Source organism: Eleutherodactylus coqui, chromosome 1 (genome assembly GCF_035609145.1).
Source record: "Eleutherodactylus coqui strain aEleCoq1 chromosome 1, aEleCoq1.hap1, whole genome shotgun sequence".
Taxonomy (NCBI): Eukaryota; Metazoa; Chordata; class Amphibia; order Anura; family Eleutherodactylidae; genus Eleutherodactylus; species Eleutherodactylus coqui.
The window spans coordinates 191,530,226-191,544,408 of NC_089837.1; the positions used below are offsets into that span (position 1 = coordinate 191,530,226).

The window sequence follows — 14,183 nt, forward strand, 5'->3', positions numbered from 1 at the left end:
GTTTATGCAGTCAGAGTTTTGTCTGTATTCCTGAATCTGAGTTCACTCTGAATTCCTGGCTGCAGTGCCTCTACCTGAGGAGTCAGCTGCCTACCACTCCAGGTCAGGTCTCAGCCTGGTTGGTTGGTCCAGTGGATCCACCTTCCATAAATCTGTAACAGTATTCTGAGGCCATCGATCCTGCTGATCGCCTTGGGTGAGAAAGACGTAACACACGCCATGATTCATCATTTAGTTAATGCTGCCAGGGCTTGTATACCGGCTGTCAGAATTTGAACCAACAACCTCCTGCACCCCGAGTGGTAGCCCAACTTACTGAGCTGTTCAGCATGCTGGATAGCTCCCCTGAGTCCTGATACCTTGTTCTTCATCCCTTATATCCAGTTCCCTTATCTTGGTTATGTGTCTTCCCTGTCTAGTCCACCCTGTGTCTTGCACCTTCCCCAATTAATCTCCTATATAAACCTGGCCCTGTTTCCTCCTTTCTTGTGTGTTTATTGTGCCCTGTGCCTCTAAGCTATCCTCCCACATACCTGTTTCTCTCTAACTGATCGTCCATCTTGTGTACCAGACCCTGGTTATTCCTCCCGATTACGTTACTTAAACCCTCTGTGCTGCACCGTCTTCTTGTGCACCAGACCTAGGCTTCCTCTCGACTCACTACTGCTTAAACTCTCTGTGCTGCACCATCATCCTCTGTACTAGATCCCGGCTGCCTCCTTGACCACATTTCCTGCCAGTGGTGGCTACAACAAGTGACTCGGGTCCTGCACCAGATTGTGACACCAGCCATTTGGAAATAAACGAATCCACCTACAGAATACCATTGGCTTAAAAGGGTTCAGGAGATGAGGATAATGGAAGGTCTCACTTCTTCTATTAAAGATAACCAAGAGAAATTTCTGAAATCATGGCATCATTGGAAATGCTTCCAATAGTCTTCTGAATATAAATCTCTTTTGTTCTAATAATATCTGTAAAGAGTCCAACAATGGCTTCAGTTGTGGAATACATTTACTCTATTTTTCTTTTACTTCCCTTTCCTATTTGCACCTTGGGAACATTCTTTCTGTTTTTCTTAGTTAAGTTTAGATTGTATATGAACAAAGATATTATATACTTTAATGTAAAATGTACTTTAATGTACACCTTAAGGTGGTTTCAAACCTGTGTCTGGGGTTCCGCTTTTCTGCTATGTTTGGGTAGCAGGAAAAGGGAATCCCTGGGGCCAAATGTCTCTGTCCTGGGATGGAACCAAACAGCGCCTAACAAACTCCATTGACTATAATAGGGTCTGTTCGCTTTCCACTCAGCTGCCTGGTTTTTAGCTGGAAGAAAAAGTGTTGCAAGCGTGGCTTTTTCTTCTGGTATTTTGTGCCAGATCTGTGATGGAAACTCCGACCAGAGGTTCCAACGAGGATGTAAAACCACCCTAATAAGTGAAAACATATTACATACACTAAATAGTACCATTGAAAAGTGCAAATCATCCCGCAAAAAACAAGCCCTTGGACAGTTCCATCAAGGGATAAATAAAAGAGCTATGATTCTTTTGAAAGTGGAGAGAAAAAATTAAAAATGGCTGTGCCATAAACTGGTTTTCCCATTAAAGAAATTTATTTCCTATATACTGAATAGGGCATACATGTTTGATTGCTAGCGGTCCAATCACTGGGACTCCCAGCGATCCTGAGATCTTTGCATCTGAATGCCCCATGTGAATGTTGTAGCGGTGCAGATACTTGACTGCCACTCCATTCACTTCTATGGGACTGGCAGACATCAACATGCTAAGCAATCTCCCTCTGTCCAGCAAAAATGACTGGAGTGATGGTCACGCCTGCGCACCACTATTTAATCCTTATGGACATTTTGAGTGCATAGGTTTCAGGATTGCCGAGAGTCTTATAGTTATAACCTAGCAATCAAATATGTATTCCTTCTTCTGTGGACAAGGGATAAATGTCTTTAAGGTGAAAACCAATTCAATTCACATAATGAACTAAAAGAGAGCAAACCAGAAACCAGGAGTAGCTATGGACGATGCTACCCAGTCGAGGGACAAATTGGGAGGACCTCAAAGAGAACCTGTCACGACCATCTCATCCCTAAAACTAACTTCACTCACTTGCAGGTAATGAAAATGTAATTCTATTACCCTCTCTTTTCCTAATACCCTAGCCCATGTATCTCCACAGTTAGCTTCCAAAGTTATCTTGTGCTGTATGCAAATCAGCAGAGAAGAGTTATCTGGCTATGAAGAGTCAGGCTGATTAATGAGCCTTCCAGCTAACTATGCCTCCTTTCTCTTGATAGACGGGGGTTCCTGTGTACCAGGGAATGCAACAAGCTATCGAGAGAGGGGGCATAATTAGCTCAGCAGCTAATGAATCAGTAAGACTCTTTGGGATCTAATTGCGGAGGAACAGAGACTCGTTAGGAAAAGAGAGGGCATTAGAAGTGATTGATTTTTCATCCTTTGCTGGCCAGAATAGTCAGTTTTAGAAGTGAGATGGTGGAAACATCTAATCTCTAAAACTAGCATTGTACTGACTGGATAAATCAATAACGCATAGAAGAAATATACTAAAAGAAACTTTCTAACTTTCTAACATATCTTATTAGAAAAAAAACCCTCTTTCTTCACTTACAAGCCACTTCTCCCCCCCCCCCCCCCCCCCCCCCCCGCTCCTGCACCGATCATTTACTCGGAAATACTTCTTGAGAGACTATCAACTGACTTTGGAGTTATCTTAAAGGGGATATCTAGTGAGGAAAGTTTTTTCTTAAAAAAGCATGGACTGCATTAAAATAACAATGCAAATTCTACTAACCCTGTAAATGCCCTGTGCGCCCCAGCCTCCTTATGGAACCAGGCAGCTGTTTGCATACCATCTAAGCATGTGGGCACTAAGGCCAATCACTGGCCTCAGCGGTACTAACAGTTCAGGTCAGTGATTGTCCACATCAGTATCATGCTTATACAGCACATGATTAGTTGCCCGGGTGCAGACGGAGACTGAGACTGGTGCGTCGGAAGATCAAAGACTCCAAGACATAAAAAGAATGAGTGTAAGTTAGTTTATTTTATTACAGTCCACGTTTTTAGATTTTTTATACTTGCAGCAGCTTTATGTGATGCCCATAGAAGTCTATGTAGAGAGCATGGGGAGGAAGAAGCATCTGCTCAGCGAGAGAGGCACGTAGACACACAGAGATGTTGTTGCGGTAGTCTCTACTGTTTTATATTATCCCAGTGCAGCCCTCCATGCTGCTCCTCTGTATATGATTGATAGGGGAGCAGGGTCTTCTGTTCCGTGTGTGCACTTTATTAGGCCATCATCCTGGTTTAAGAAAAAAAAATGATGATTAAAGAGCCTGCACTGGACAAAACTGGTAACAAATGACACATACAAATCATATAATTATTAATTATTCTAAAATGTCACCGGAACGTGTTGGTACGCTTTAAGCTAGAGGTTAGAACTAGAAAATGATGGCAATGTGAATCTAATGATGGGTTTTGTTTGATAAAAGTCTGATGCTGCCAGAAAAACTATATAATCATTAACTTTTCAAACTGCTTGTGCAGATGTGGTAGCCAATGTGCTAACCAGTGAAAGTAATAATCACTTTATTTACTGGAAGTAATGTTAATTTGTTGTCCACTGCCTGTTGTCAAGTGATGGCACTGTGCAGTAACAGAGAATACATGATGGAGAACAGAACGTGAAGGGGGTGATAACTCATACTGCTCATGAGAGAGGTGACAGACTCACATGAACCTGCTTGCCAATGAGGAGTTATTTACTGTGTTACAGCTACCTAAATCACATCTCCACTTCTCAGCACTTCTCTAGTGTCCTCCATGATTATGTTGTGTGTGTGTGTGTTACAGAGAGTCAGGGAGCAGATTCAGCTCTTTTTTCTTCATATCCAGTGTATAAAAGACACCATAACAGCTAATCTACACCTACCAGCTCAGAGACAACTGAGAGTTAAGGCCCATTTACACACAACTATTGCTCAAAATTTGTTTAAACGATGGCATATGAGCGATAATCATTGCGTGTAACCGCTGCCATCGTTCACTCTTCGGCTGAACGTTGATTTTAAGGCGAGCTTAAAATCCATCGTTCAGCCGGAGAGATATAACTATGGAGCTGTGTGCTGTGCTCTGCAAACAGTTCCCGGAGGCCCTTTTACTCGCAAATGAAGCTGATGAAGTGTTAATGGATATTAGTGTCCATTAACACTTTATGCAAAACGATTCCTAAAACTGTCAATCTTTCAATTTTGAAAGATTGTCTTTGTGTGTAAATTGGCCTTAAGGTTATACAGCCTGCAGAGGAAAAAAAATGTTATAAATGCAAGATGCAAATCAGAATAAGCAGAAATGCTGTTCTTTCTCATATACACACAGCAGCCTATTTTAAAAAGTTAGGTACACCAAGTTCTGCCATGCTGTTTTACTTTTTCTCTGTTCCCAGGTCTAAGTTGAAGACCCACAAAATATGAGGCAGACTGGCTTCTAGGGAAGATGCCTGAAAAAAAGGGTTGTTAGGAAGTTGTTCCCCAACAATCAGTCAGTCTCAAATCACTATTCAGATCACAGTAAGATTGGCACTGTGCTGACAGCAGAGAAGAGGAAAAGCAGCTTGGCACCTGTCAGGCAATGCCATTCCCATCTTAGCCTTGAGGATTAATCAGATTCTTCTAAAAATAAATGCCAGCGTAGAATCTCATTAAAGCGACCCTCTGAGCTCGGACAATCAAAGATGGCTGCGCCAGCTTCTCTTACCAACTGATGCACATTGGGCATTAGTACACTTCATTGGTCTAAACCACTACACATGCTTTGATTAACCTATGCTGCTCATGTGGGCATCACTGGCCAATGAAAGCAGGTGTAATGTCTTAGTTTACTGATGCGTACTAATCCAGTGTGCATCTGATAGTCAGAAGCGCTCTAAGCAATAACTGAATTGGATTTTCAAAAAACATAGCATCTCCCCCTTCATGACTTCTAATCTAGAAGGCTGAATTCACCCGTGGCAGATTTGTTGCGGAAATTTCTGCAACTGTCCTCTACATCTTAGCAGGGCCGTTTCTGCAACAAATCTTTCCAGATGTTTCATTCTAAGGCTGCATTCACACGAACGTATATCGGCTCGGTTTTCACGCCGAGCCGATATACGTTGTCCTCGTGTGCAGGGGGGGGGGGGGGGGGAGGATGGAAGAGCCAGGAGCAGGAACTGAGCTCCCGCCCCCTTTCTGCCTCCTCTCCGCCCCTCTGCACTATTTGCAATGAAAGGAGGCAGGGCGGGGCTAAGTTCCGAGAATTAGCCCCGCCCCATCCCACCTCTCCCCATTGTAAATAGTGCAGAGGGGCGGAGAGGAGGCAGAAAGGGGGCGAGAGCTCAGTTCCTGCTCCTGGCTCTTCCATTCTTCCCCCCTGCAGATGAGGATGACGTATATCAGCTCGGCGTGAAAACCGAGCCGATATACGTTCGTGTGAATGCAGCCTAAAGGACACACTATTCTTCCACAATGAAAATCTGAATTTGAACAGAAATACCAAAATTGCCAATTACTTTACTTACCAATTTAGGCCTCTGGCACACTAGTATTTTTAGGGCCATGTGCTGTCCATGGTGAATCACGGCTGCATGCCGCTCCATTATAGCCTATGCAGAGCAACGTCTTTCTCATGGAAATAAAACCCTCTATCGCATGACCTATTCTTGTCCGCATCCTGGCCGTGAAACAGGACATACTAATCCAAGTGCTGTGTCTGTAAATCAAACCGCATAATGATAGGTGACTGTGTGCTGTCCGATGCAAGTTGTGCCAAAGACTCTAGGGTGCAACTTGTATACATGGGAAATGTACATCTCGCCTTAGGCCTTATGTCCAGGAGGAAAATCAGGCCTGCGCAAATTTCTGCTGCGGATGCACTAGAATTGTCTTTTTTTTCATATGGGAGATCAATTGAGATATGAGCTTTTTAAGCTCCTGCACGCGTGATCTCCACTAAAATGAAGACTGTCGCAGGTTTTTCTCACGCACGTGAAATCGGCAGAACACTTCGGCCTACGTGCAGAATCCTGCAGTGAGCCCCTCCTTTCCCGTAGACATGAGGCCAGAAAATCCCATATACTCACCTGTCCGGACACTGCAGATCTGCCCTCCGTTACGGCCGGATCTTCTTTCTATGGCCCGGTGGATGTGCTCGGACCGCTTTGCGCATGCACATTTTTTTTAATGCCTGCACTCCCGCGGTACAGCACAACAGCTGCGAATGTGTGGCTGGACCGGACAGCTTTTATAGGCTTCAATGGAAGCCACGGGAAACCCGCACGAAGATGGAGCATGCTGCGGGTGTTTTCCCGCCCGTGCGATCTACGAGTCAGGGAAAACGACATCTGCAGGTATTTAATTACCTGTGGGTGTCTAATGCATCCCTATGGGCGTGGATCACCCGCGCGGATTTGACAATTCTAATTTGCTGTGGACATTGAGGATAAAAATATCATCCACAGCTATTTAATAGCTGCAGATGGTCAATGCTTTCCTATTGGGGGGGGGTTCACGCGCGGATTTGCTAAATATAAATTCCCCATAGACATGAGGCCTTAGTGTTGTTACAGTTGTAGTGGTTTCAGGAGAAAAAAAAAACCAAACACTTTTTGGGGTTTTTTTTCACATCAAAAGATGCAGTACCCAGATGTTAGTGTTTCCCCAATAATAAGACCTACACCGATTTTCAGGGGGAGGGGGGGATTGAAATATAAGCCCTCTCCCAAAAATAAGCCCTAGGTAGACGGCGTTCGGCTCCCTCACGCTGGGCTGCGATGCTGCTGCAGGCTTCTGTGTCCTCTGGCAGGCCAACAGGGCAGTTCTTCCTGGTAGTGGGGCTTGAATACCCCGCTTCCAGCAAGCTAATGCTCTGATTGGTAAATTGAGCGCACATCAGCCACTCAGCGCCAGCGCTCTATTAACCAATCAGAGCATTAGCTTGCTGGAGGCGGGGTATTCAAGCGCCGCTACCAGGAAGAAATGCTCTGTTGGCATTCAGGAGAACACGGCAGCCTGCAGCAGCAATGCAGACCAGCATGAGGGACCCGAACACTGGCTGCTAGGGGATTATAAATCCACCCACTGAAAATAAGAAACTGTGCCTCTCTTGGGGCAAAAATATAAGACAGGGTCTTATTTTGGGGGAAACACGGTAGCTATAGGTGAACAGTAAATTAAGAAACAATACAATCTTGTGGTGTTTATTCCCCCCCTCATTTTAGCAGTGTTTGAGCCCATCATTCCCCCCACCCCATAAGCGGTATGCTCTAGACCCATTTATGCATTTCCCATACAGTTCTCTAGAGGAGTAAAAAGAAATGTCAGTATTTTACAAGCCTCAAAAGTGTTTGAAGGAAGCCTTAGGGGGTCTATTAACATTTTGCATTTTTTGCTCCAGTTTTCTAAAACCATGACACATTTGAGGCATTTTGGCCATAACTTGGACATTCGTGATAGAAGCTACAACATGATCATGACGTGTGAATAAACCCTGAGTATTTGGCTGAAAACGGGCTGTACATCTACTGCTTGTTCTCACAAAAGTTATGATTTACTTACAAAAAAAACTATTCCTTTCATCAAAAGGTTAAAGAAAATACAATTTCGGACTGTGGCTTCTCTCCAAACATGAAATGATTGTTTTTAAGTGAGAAAATAAAATGTGTTGTTTTAGGTTATCTATGTTGCTAAGTGGGTACCTAGCCAAGTATTTTTGGCATGTTTCAGCTAGGCCTTTCCTAGCTGACTGCACACATTTGGCTGAAAAAAAAAAAAAAAAACCAGCCCACTAGGATTAGGGATTTTTGGAGCTCCCACTAGGAAGCTGGTGTACCAGACTATTCTCAGCCTTACATAATTGTTATTTTACATGAACGCTACTTCACACCACTCACCCAGAACTTTCCAACCAAAGACATACTACGCAGATAAATAGAAAAAAATAACTTCTTTATTTACAAAACAAATCCAAATATTGGACGCTGTAAACAAGATTCACAATCCTTTCTCTCAAGTATGAATGCCAGCAGCCTGTGTTTTCCTTCCGCTCTCCTGCCTGTCCTTAGCTTATGGTCAATGTATTCCAAAGCAGCAGAAGCAAAGGGCAGATACTGCAGCTGTGAAGAGGCAGTGTTCATATTCTAAAGAGAAAGGTTGAGAGCAAAATAAGCCAAGCTGCTTCCTATTAATTCCTAGTTTGCAGCTTTTTAGCCCGCATGCAACCTCATATTACATCTCCAATTACTTTAAGCTGAAATCCCCATTTTGCAAAGAAAACCACACTTTGTTATAGATATGTAAAATATATTTCTGCTTGGGCAGAATTATCTCTAAAGACATTAAAGTCTACAATGACATATTTCAAGAAAATATTTTTTTTTTGTTTTGATTTTCTCTCCGTTATTTTTTTTTTTAATTGGCAAAGTCATCAAACAACAACATAATACAAGTCATGTACAAAGCATTTTACATGAATCATTTAAAACTCTGAATAAAATTTATGTACGTAAAGTAAAAGCATCAGTGTGTGTAAAGCAAAATAGTTAAGAAAAAAGTACAAATTTAAAACACTGCCCACCTCCCCCATCCCTTTAGACACAACACCCGTGCATTTTTTTGTGCAACAACATACAATGGTTTGGCTTGAAAGAGTTCTGATGTTTCATCACATTTGTATTAGAAGGTTTATCTCAACATAGATTAGCAATAAATCCATCCGCCATACAAACTGTCCACTGGCTGGTGTTTAAGGAGTCATGGATTTCAAAGGGGGCTTTGTCTCTCCTGCAAATTCTCCATTCCAACATATTGGATGACAGACAAGTCATTTCCACTGATTGCTGCAAGAAATGGCTGTACAGAATACTGCATAAAAAATGTAACCGTGATGCATAAAATGTGCACTGAATCGAAAACTAAACTATGGCTAAAAAACAAGTACATCTGTGTGCTGGAAAAGTAGACCAGCTGCAGCCTAATGTAAAAGAAAACAAAAAGTTTGAACAGAGTGAAATGTCAAGAAGATACAAGTGTGGAAGAAAAATGACCATCATGTAAAGATTGCTACAAGGGCTCATCAAATATGTGCTAGAGCTATACGTAGTTTCACACCTTACAGTGACAGATGAGCTATCTGTGCAATGCAAATAGCTGTGGGAAGAATAGCTATACCCCATCACCAGCTGATCCTATTTCCCCAGCCATCCCCTTCGCGACATCAATCTATCTATGGAATCTGTTTGATTTAGACAAGCACATCTCAATTCTACAAAATTTACTGTCTGAAGGAAAGAGACTTGGGAAAACTCGAGCCCCTCTCTTCACTATTAATCATGGAAGGCTCTCCATTCACCAAATAGGCAGGAGCAGTCACAGAAAAGGCCAGAAATTTCCGTGTAAACAGAGTGGCAGTGCAATAGCTTTAACAGATCCTGCTAAACTCACAGGAATGGCGCTACAGTAAACAAATTGGATTCCTGCTCAAACAGCCTTTAAAGACTGGATAAGAAGAGAAAGAAAAGCATTGACATCTTCCATCTGCCAATTTCCACAACTTCCAACAATGACAGGATTTCAATCCCAGCGCAGAAAAGAAAAAAAAGAAACCTTGGGGGCCAGAGTCAGACTTAACCACTAAACTGCCAGAACTGACTGCACTTCAGCTACAGACGTAGCAAATGTTAACTTGTCATTTAATGCATTGTGATAACTGGAAATCAAGTAATCACCGTGCATCAGTAATGTTAACAGCTGCTACATCTCACTGCGTAATTCTACTGGGTCTTCTATAGAACTACAGTTGTATCAGGCTAGTCAAAGTCATGCAAAAATACACTAAATTTCTGATACTACATGCGGATTACTAGAAAATGAGAAAATTCAATTCACCTCACTTCTGCAAACGACAAGTGAATCTGTCACTCTAGATCTGCTAATACACAAGTATGACGGCTTTCAATACTGCCATCTACTTCCACAGTGATTTCCAATGAAGACCCTGCATCTGCAGAACAAAAGGCCAGGCAGAAGTGTCTGCATAGTTCTACTTTAGCAAAAAGGATTTAGTAAGCACCAGGAGCTGTGAAACAATAAATTAATCCAGATATTGAACCTTTCAGTCATGTCTCTGCACATCAGATGGATGCAGCAGACTGTAAGAACAATCACAGGCCAAGATAATAAATCAGAAATAGGAGTAAACAAGGGGCTGTCGTATATGGAGGACTACAATACATTACTTGTCACCACGTCCTGCTCTCCGTCGTACCCTGCTGAGATGAATGTAGTATTGCTATACAAATGTAAAAACAGCTTGTGGAACCCTGTCAATGGTTCCTGGAGGGTTAACACTATATACAGGGTCTGCCTGAAAAATACAGCCAAACAGAGTAATGGAAAACCTCCGTTTCCTTCTGACACACTTTATGTATGAGTTACTTAAATAAGGTTACAGTACTAACATTGTAAACTCAGAAATTACAGCTAAAGTAATGGTAACGACGAATACTGAGCTACAAGAGCCGTGCAATTCAGCTAGTTTTCACATTAAATACCTCTAGTGGTCCAACTATGCAGCAACGCATTTGTTCAGAACAGATTGAGCAGAGTGGAGATCCACTGAAATTCCTTATTTTTCAGGAAATTAAACAAAAAAAGTCACCATTAACTTTAATACGAATAGAATTCTAAAATACTTAATTGAATGATCTCATCTTGAGATCGACTGAGCTTCTTGAAAAAAAGGGGAATGTTTAAAAAAGGACAAGACATTAACCAGAAGTGTTCGTTTCACAGAATTTCCAGTCTGAGCTGAATCCTCAATGGAAGGCTATTCTACTGTGAATAGAAACATTCTCTAAGTGCTACATTTATGTCACCAACATGTCAAGAAACCTCGGTGCATGTGGAACATGCAAGGAGTTCACAAAGCATAAACTTTATACAAGTGTCTGCCAAGGAGAGAAAAAGATGGCATAACTGTACTGTTCATCACAAGTTTAGAATGTTGATTTTTTTTTTTTTATTTGTTTATTTTAAAGGTTTTTGTTTTAAATTTAGAATCCCTGATAAATGGAAAAAAATTTGTGTGATTTAATCACAAGAAGATATGTTGGTAATTTTCTGAAGGAAAACAGGCACTTTGATACAGTAAATAAAACAGTTACACAAATAATCTCTCCTCTCCCCCCACCCCCTTCCTGTTTTTTGGGTATGTTTCTTTTAAGAAATCTTTGGTCCTCAAGCGTTACATTTGCTACTATCTCTCTACGCATCGTCACATTTGTACAATGTGATTCATGCAGATATCTGGAAAGAAGGTGTGTTATCTTTCAAGACGGTTTTGACAGTTGTGAAAAACTGTAATACCCGACTGCAGTTCACTGGGTCCAAGAAAGCGTTTTATGCAAGCAGGCAGGTTATACATTCTACGTGACCGAGGTCACCAAATGCTCCGTCTAGCTAGCCGATGCATCTTCCTTCACATGTTGCTATAGATATTTGAAATTCAGAAGGACGTGTTAAAGAGCATTTACTCCCTTTGACTAACCAACCTCTTTCTATTCAAATGCAAAGTGAGCAGGCTCTGCCAACCTGTACTTACATTAAGCAGGCCCCCATGTCATACTACAGGGGGCGACGGTAGCTTTAAATGACAGGTCGCTTTGTGCTCTGGGGTTCGACCCAATAAATTAGGAGCTTATCATTCTGATCGTGCTCTCATAAATTCTATATGAACCACAAGCTTCACAAAGATATAAACCTAGAGCAGATCATCATTGTCAAACTCACACCTTATTACATAACTGGGTATACCCCTGCCTAATATAGATATGGATCTCCGAGGAACCGTGTCATCATCAGTCTTAATTACAGGGTAACCAAGTGGAGTAGGTATGCTGCTGGCATGTAAAAACAGGCTGAACCTGGGCAATATAGTAATTGCTGAAGTTGGCATCTGCTACATAGGGGGCTGGCTGGTAGTAGCACGTTACGTTGGCTACATTGGGAATAATGTTCTGTTCAGCCAGTACTCGGATGGCGAGCATGGTGATAAGGCTCAGAGTCTGTCTTCTTTCGTGCCCCATGAGACATACTGTGCTTTCATTGACCACACCATGTAGAGTCATGAGATAGTCATACTTGCGGTCTTCCAAGCCGACAAAGTGGTTCTGCAGGTAGGACTCCAGCTTTCGTTGTTGTTCTCCTATGTCTGAAAAGTCAATGAAAAACCGAGAGCACATGTACCTCTGCAGGGACTTCATTTCAGATTCAGAGGCTGCCCTGAAGCCCCTTACTAAAAGGTTGCAGTACTTGAGAAGGCCACCTCCACGGATCTCCTCAGGGTTTCTGGTGGCAATGATCTTGTGACAAAGGTGATCAAAGGCTTCCTGGAAATCCCCATACACGCTCTCCCCAATAATGGTCGGATGGAACGTTTCAGTCATCGGGTTCTCGGAGCATTCGTAAAAAAGCAAGAGAGAATCCAGCTTAATCTGGAAGGAGTCGACGCTGAACTCAAACTGCCTCCTCAAGGAATCCATAAACTTCAGCTCCACGTTTTTGCCACGGTTATTGGATAAGGAGATCAGGCTCCAGCGGTCAGAGTCGTTGCAGACTTTTACCATTTTCTGGACGTACGCTTCCTGGGATGGAAAAGACATAAAAAAAGAACACAAAAAAAATAGTCAATGTCAGGAGCTCGGTGACAAGTGGACAACCCAGCCGCCCAAAAAAAAAAAAAGGGGACAAGGAACCGGGGGAGAAAGGGGCGGTGAGAAGACGGAGGAGCATCATCATCATCGGATGGGACATGGTTGACTCAGAACATTGGCCAGTTGGGCAGCAGACGGGCAACCCCCATTAGAACAGTATAAGTGGCATGCATGCCCCCCTCTCCATTTACCTTTAGGGTGAGCGGGGAGATCTTCTCCTTGTTAACCCCTTCGGGTAAGAAGTCCAGCAGGCAGTCCAGCACCACGTCCTTCACAGTCTGGAACTCGGCCTCTCCCTTCAGGTCCACGCAGAAGATGAGGTCCAGGTCCTTGTAGCCCAGCCCGCTGTCCTCGTGGAGGATGTGGCTGGCCGCCGAGCCGTTGAGTCGCACGTCGCGGACGTGGATGTTGCTCTCCTCCAGGCGGCAGCGCACCACCTTCACGATCTGCCGGGGCTTCATCTCCAGAGTGGGGAAGTTGCCCCGTCCGTGGATGGGGATTGTCTCGGTGAGGATGGCGTCCAGGCGCTGCACTTGCTCCCAGCTGAGGACGTTGCAGTTGCCGGCACATATGCCACCTTCTTCGTCTGCCATGCTGAGATGCCGTGCTGCCAGCCTTGCCAGCTTCAGAGCGTCTCCACACCTTCCTGCAAAGACACACAAGCCAATCAGCTGAGCGGCTCCCGGCGGTGACTGCCGGCTGTGTACCTGCTGCTGTGCACTGACGGTCTGCGGCGCTCGCCCCCTCACTACTTTATATACGAGGTATCGCTCGCACTCACTGCTCCTCCCAGCCACGCCCCCTCATTAGCATAGCGATGTGTCTGCGCTCGCCGCCGCCGCTCTGTGACCGCCGACACTCTGTCACACAGTCTAACGAGGGCGATGAGTGTGTGCGGCCCCTTTGGTCCCTCAGGGGCCCCCAGGACTAGCTGCCTCTATAGTCAGCGGGCAACGGGGGGTTCGCGAGAGCCGACAGACACGCCGCGTCCACCAATCGCACGGCCGTGACGCACATGCATTCCTCTGACGTCAGCAGCCGAGGGGGCCAGGGTCTCCCGAGCGAGAGCAGCAGCCGTCCTCCTCCTCCTGCTGCTGACAGGCCGCGCCATGTACTGTGCTGCTATATAGAGGGACTCCGCGTTATATGAGCTGCGTCTGCCGGTGCTATCGTGCAGCTCACAACTGTTCATCACTAATCCCGCAGAGGGAACACAGATAATTAATTATGGATGATTATTCGCCACCCCATTCGCATGACTCACACAAGCCATAAGGGAAAAATGGGCTCAGTTGTGGGACAACAGCGCCGCCTGCTGCCCGTCTGTCGCCAAGGCAGGAGGGAAAGGGGCACACAAATGAGGAATGAATGGCTGAGGGACAGCTCCCCTAT

The 14,183-nt window shown here is 44.1% G+C and overlaps 1 protein-coding gene across 1 annotated transcript; it reads right to left on the reverse strand.

Annotated features, from left to right (window-relative positions):
- Nucleotides 1-8,007: 8,007 nt before the first annotated feature.
- On the reverse strand, nucleotides 8,008-13,860 carry TENT5A (terminal nucleotidyltransferase 5A). The gene is made up of 2 exons (XM_066604923.1): nucleotides 12,983-13,860; nucleotides 8,008-12,722 (listed from the first exon to the last, which is right to left on the reverse strand). The coding sequence occupies exons 1-2, from the start codon at nucleotides 13,382-13,384 to the stop codon at nucleotides 11,943-11,945; spliced, it is 1,182 nt and encodes a 393-aa protein (XP_066461020.1). The 5' UTR covers nucleotides 13,385-13,860; the 3' UTR covers nucleotides 8,008-11,942.
- Nucleotides 13,861-14,183: the final 323 nt, after the last annotated feature.

Coding starts and splice junctions, on each gene's coding strand:
- TENT5A (XM_066604923.1), bottom strand. CDS start 13,384: ATGGCAGACGAAGAAGGTGGCATATGTGCCGGCAACTGCAACGTCCTC. Junction 12,723..12,982: donor TCTCCCCGCTCACCCTAAAG/GTAAATGGAGAG, acceptor TTTCCATCCCAG/GAAGCGTACGTCCAGAAAAT.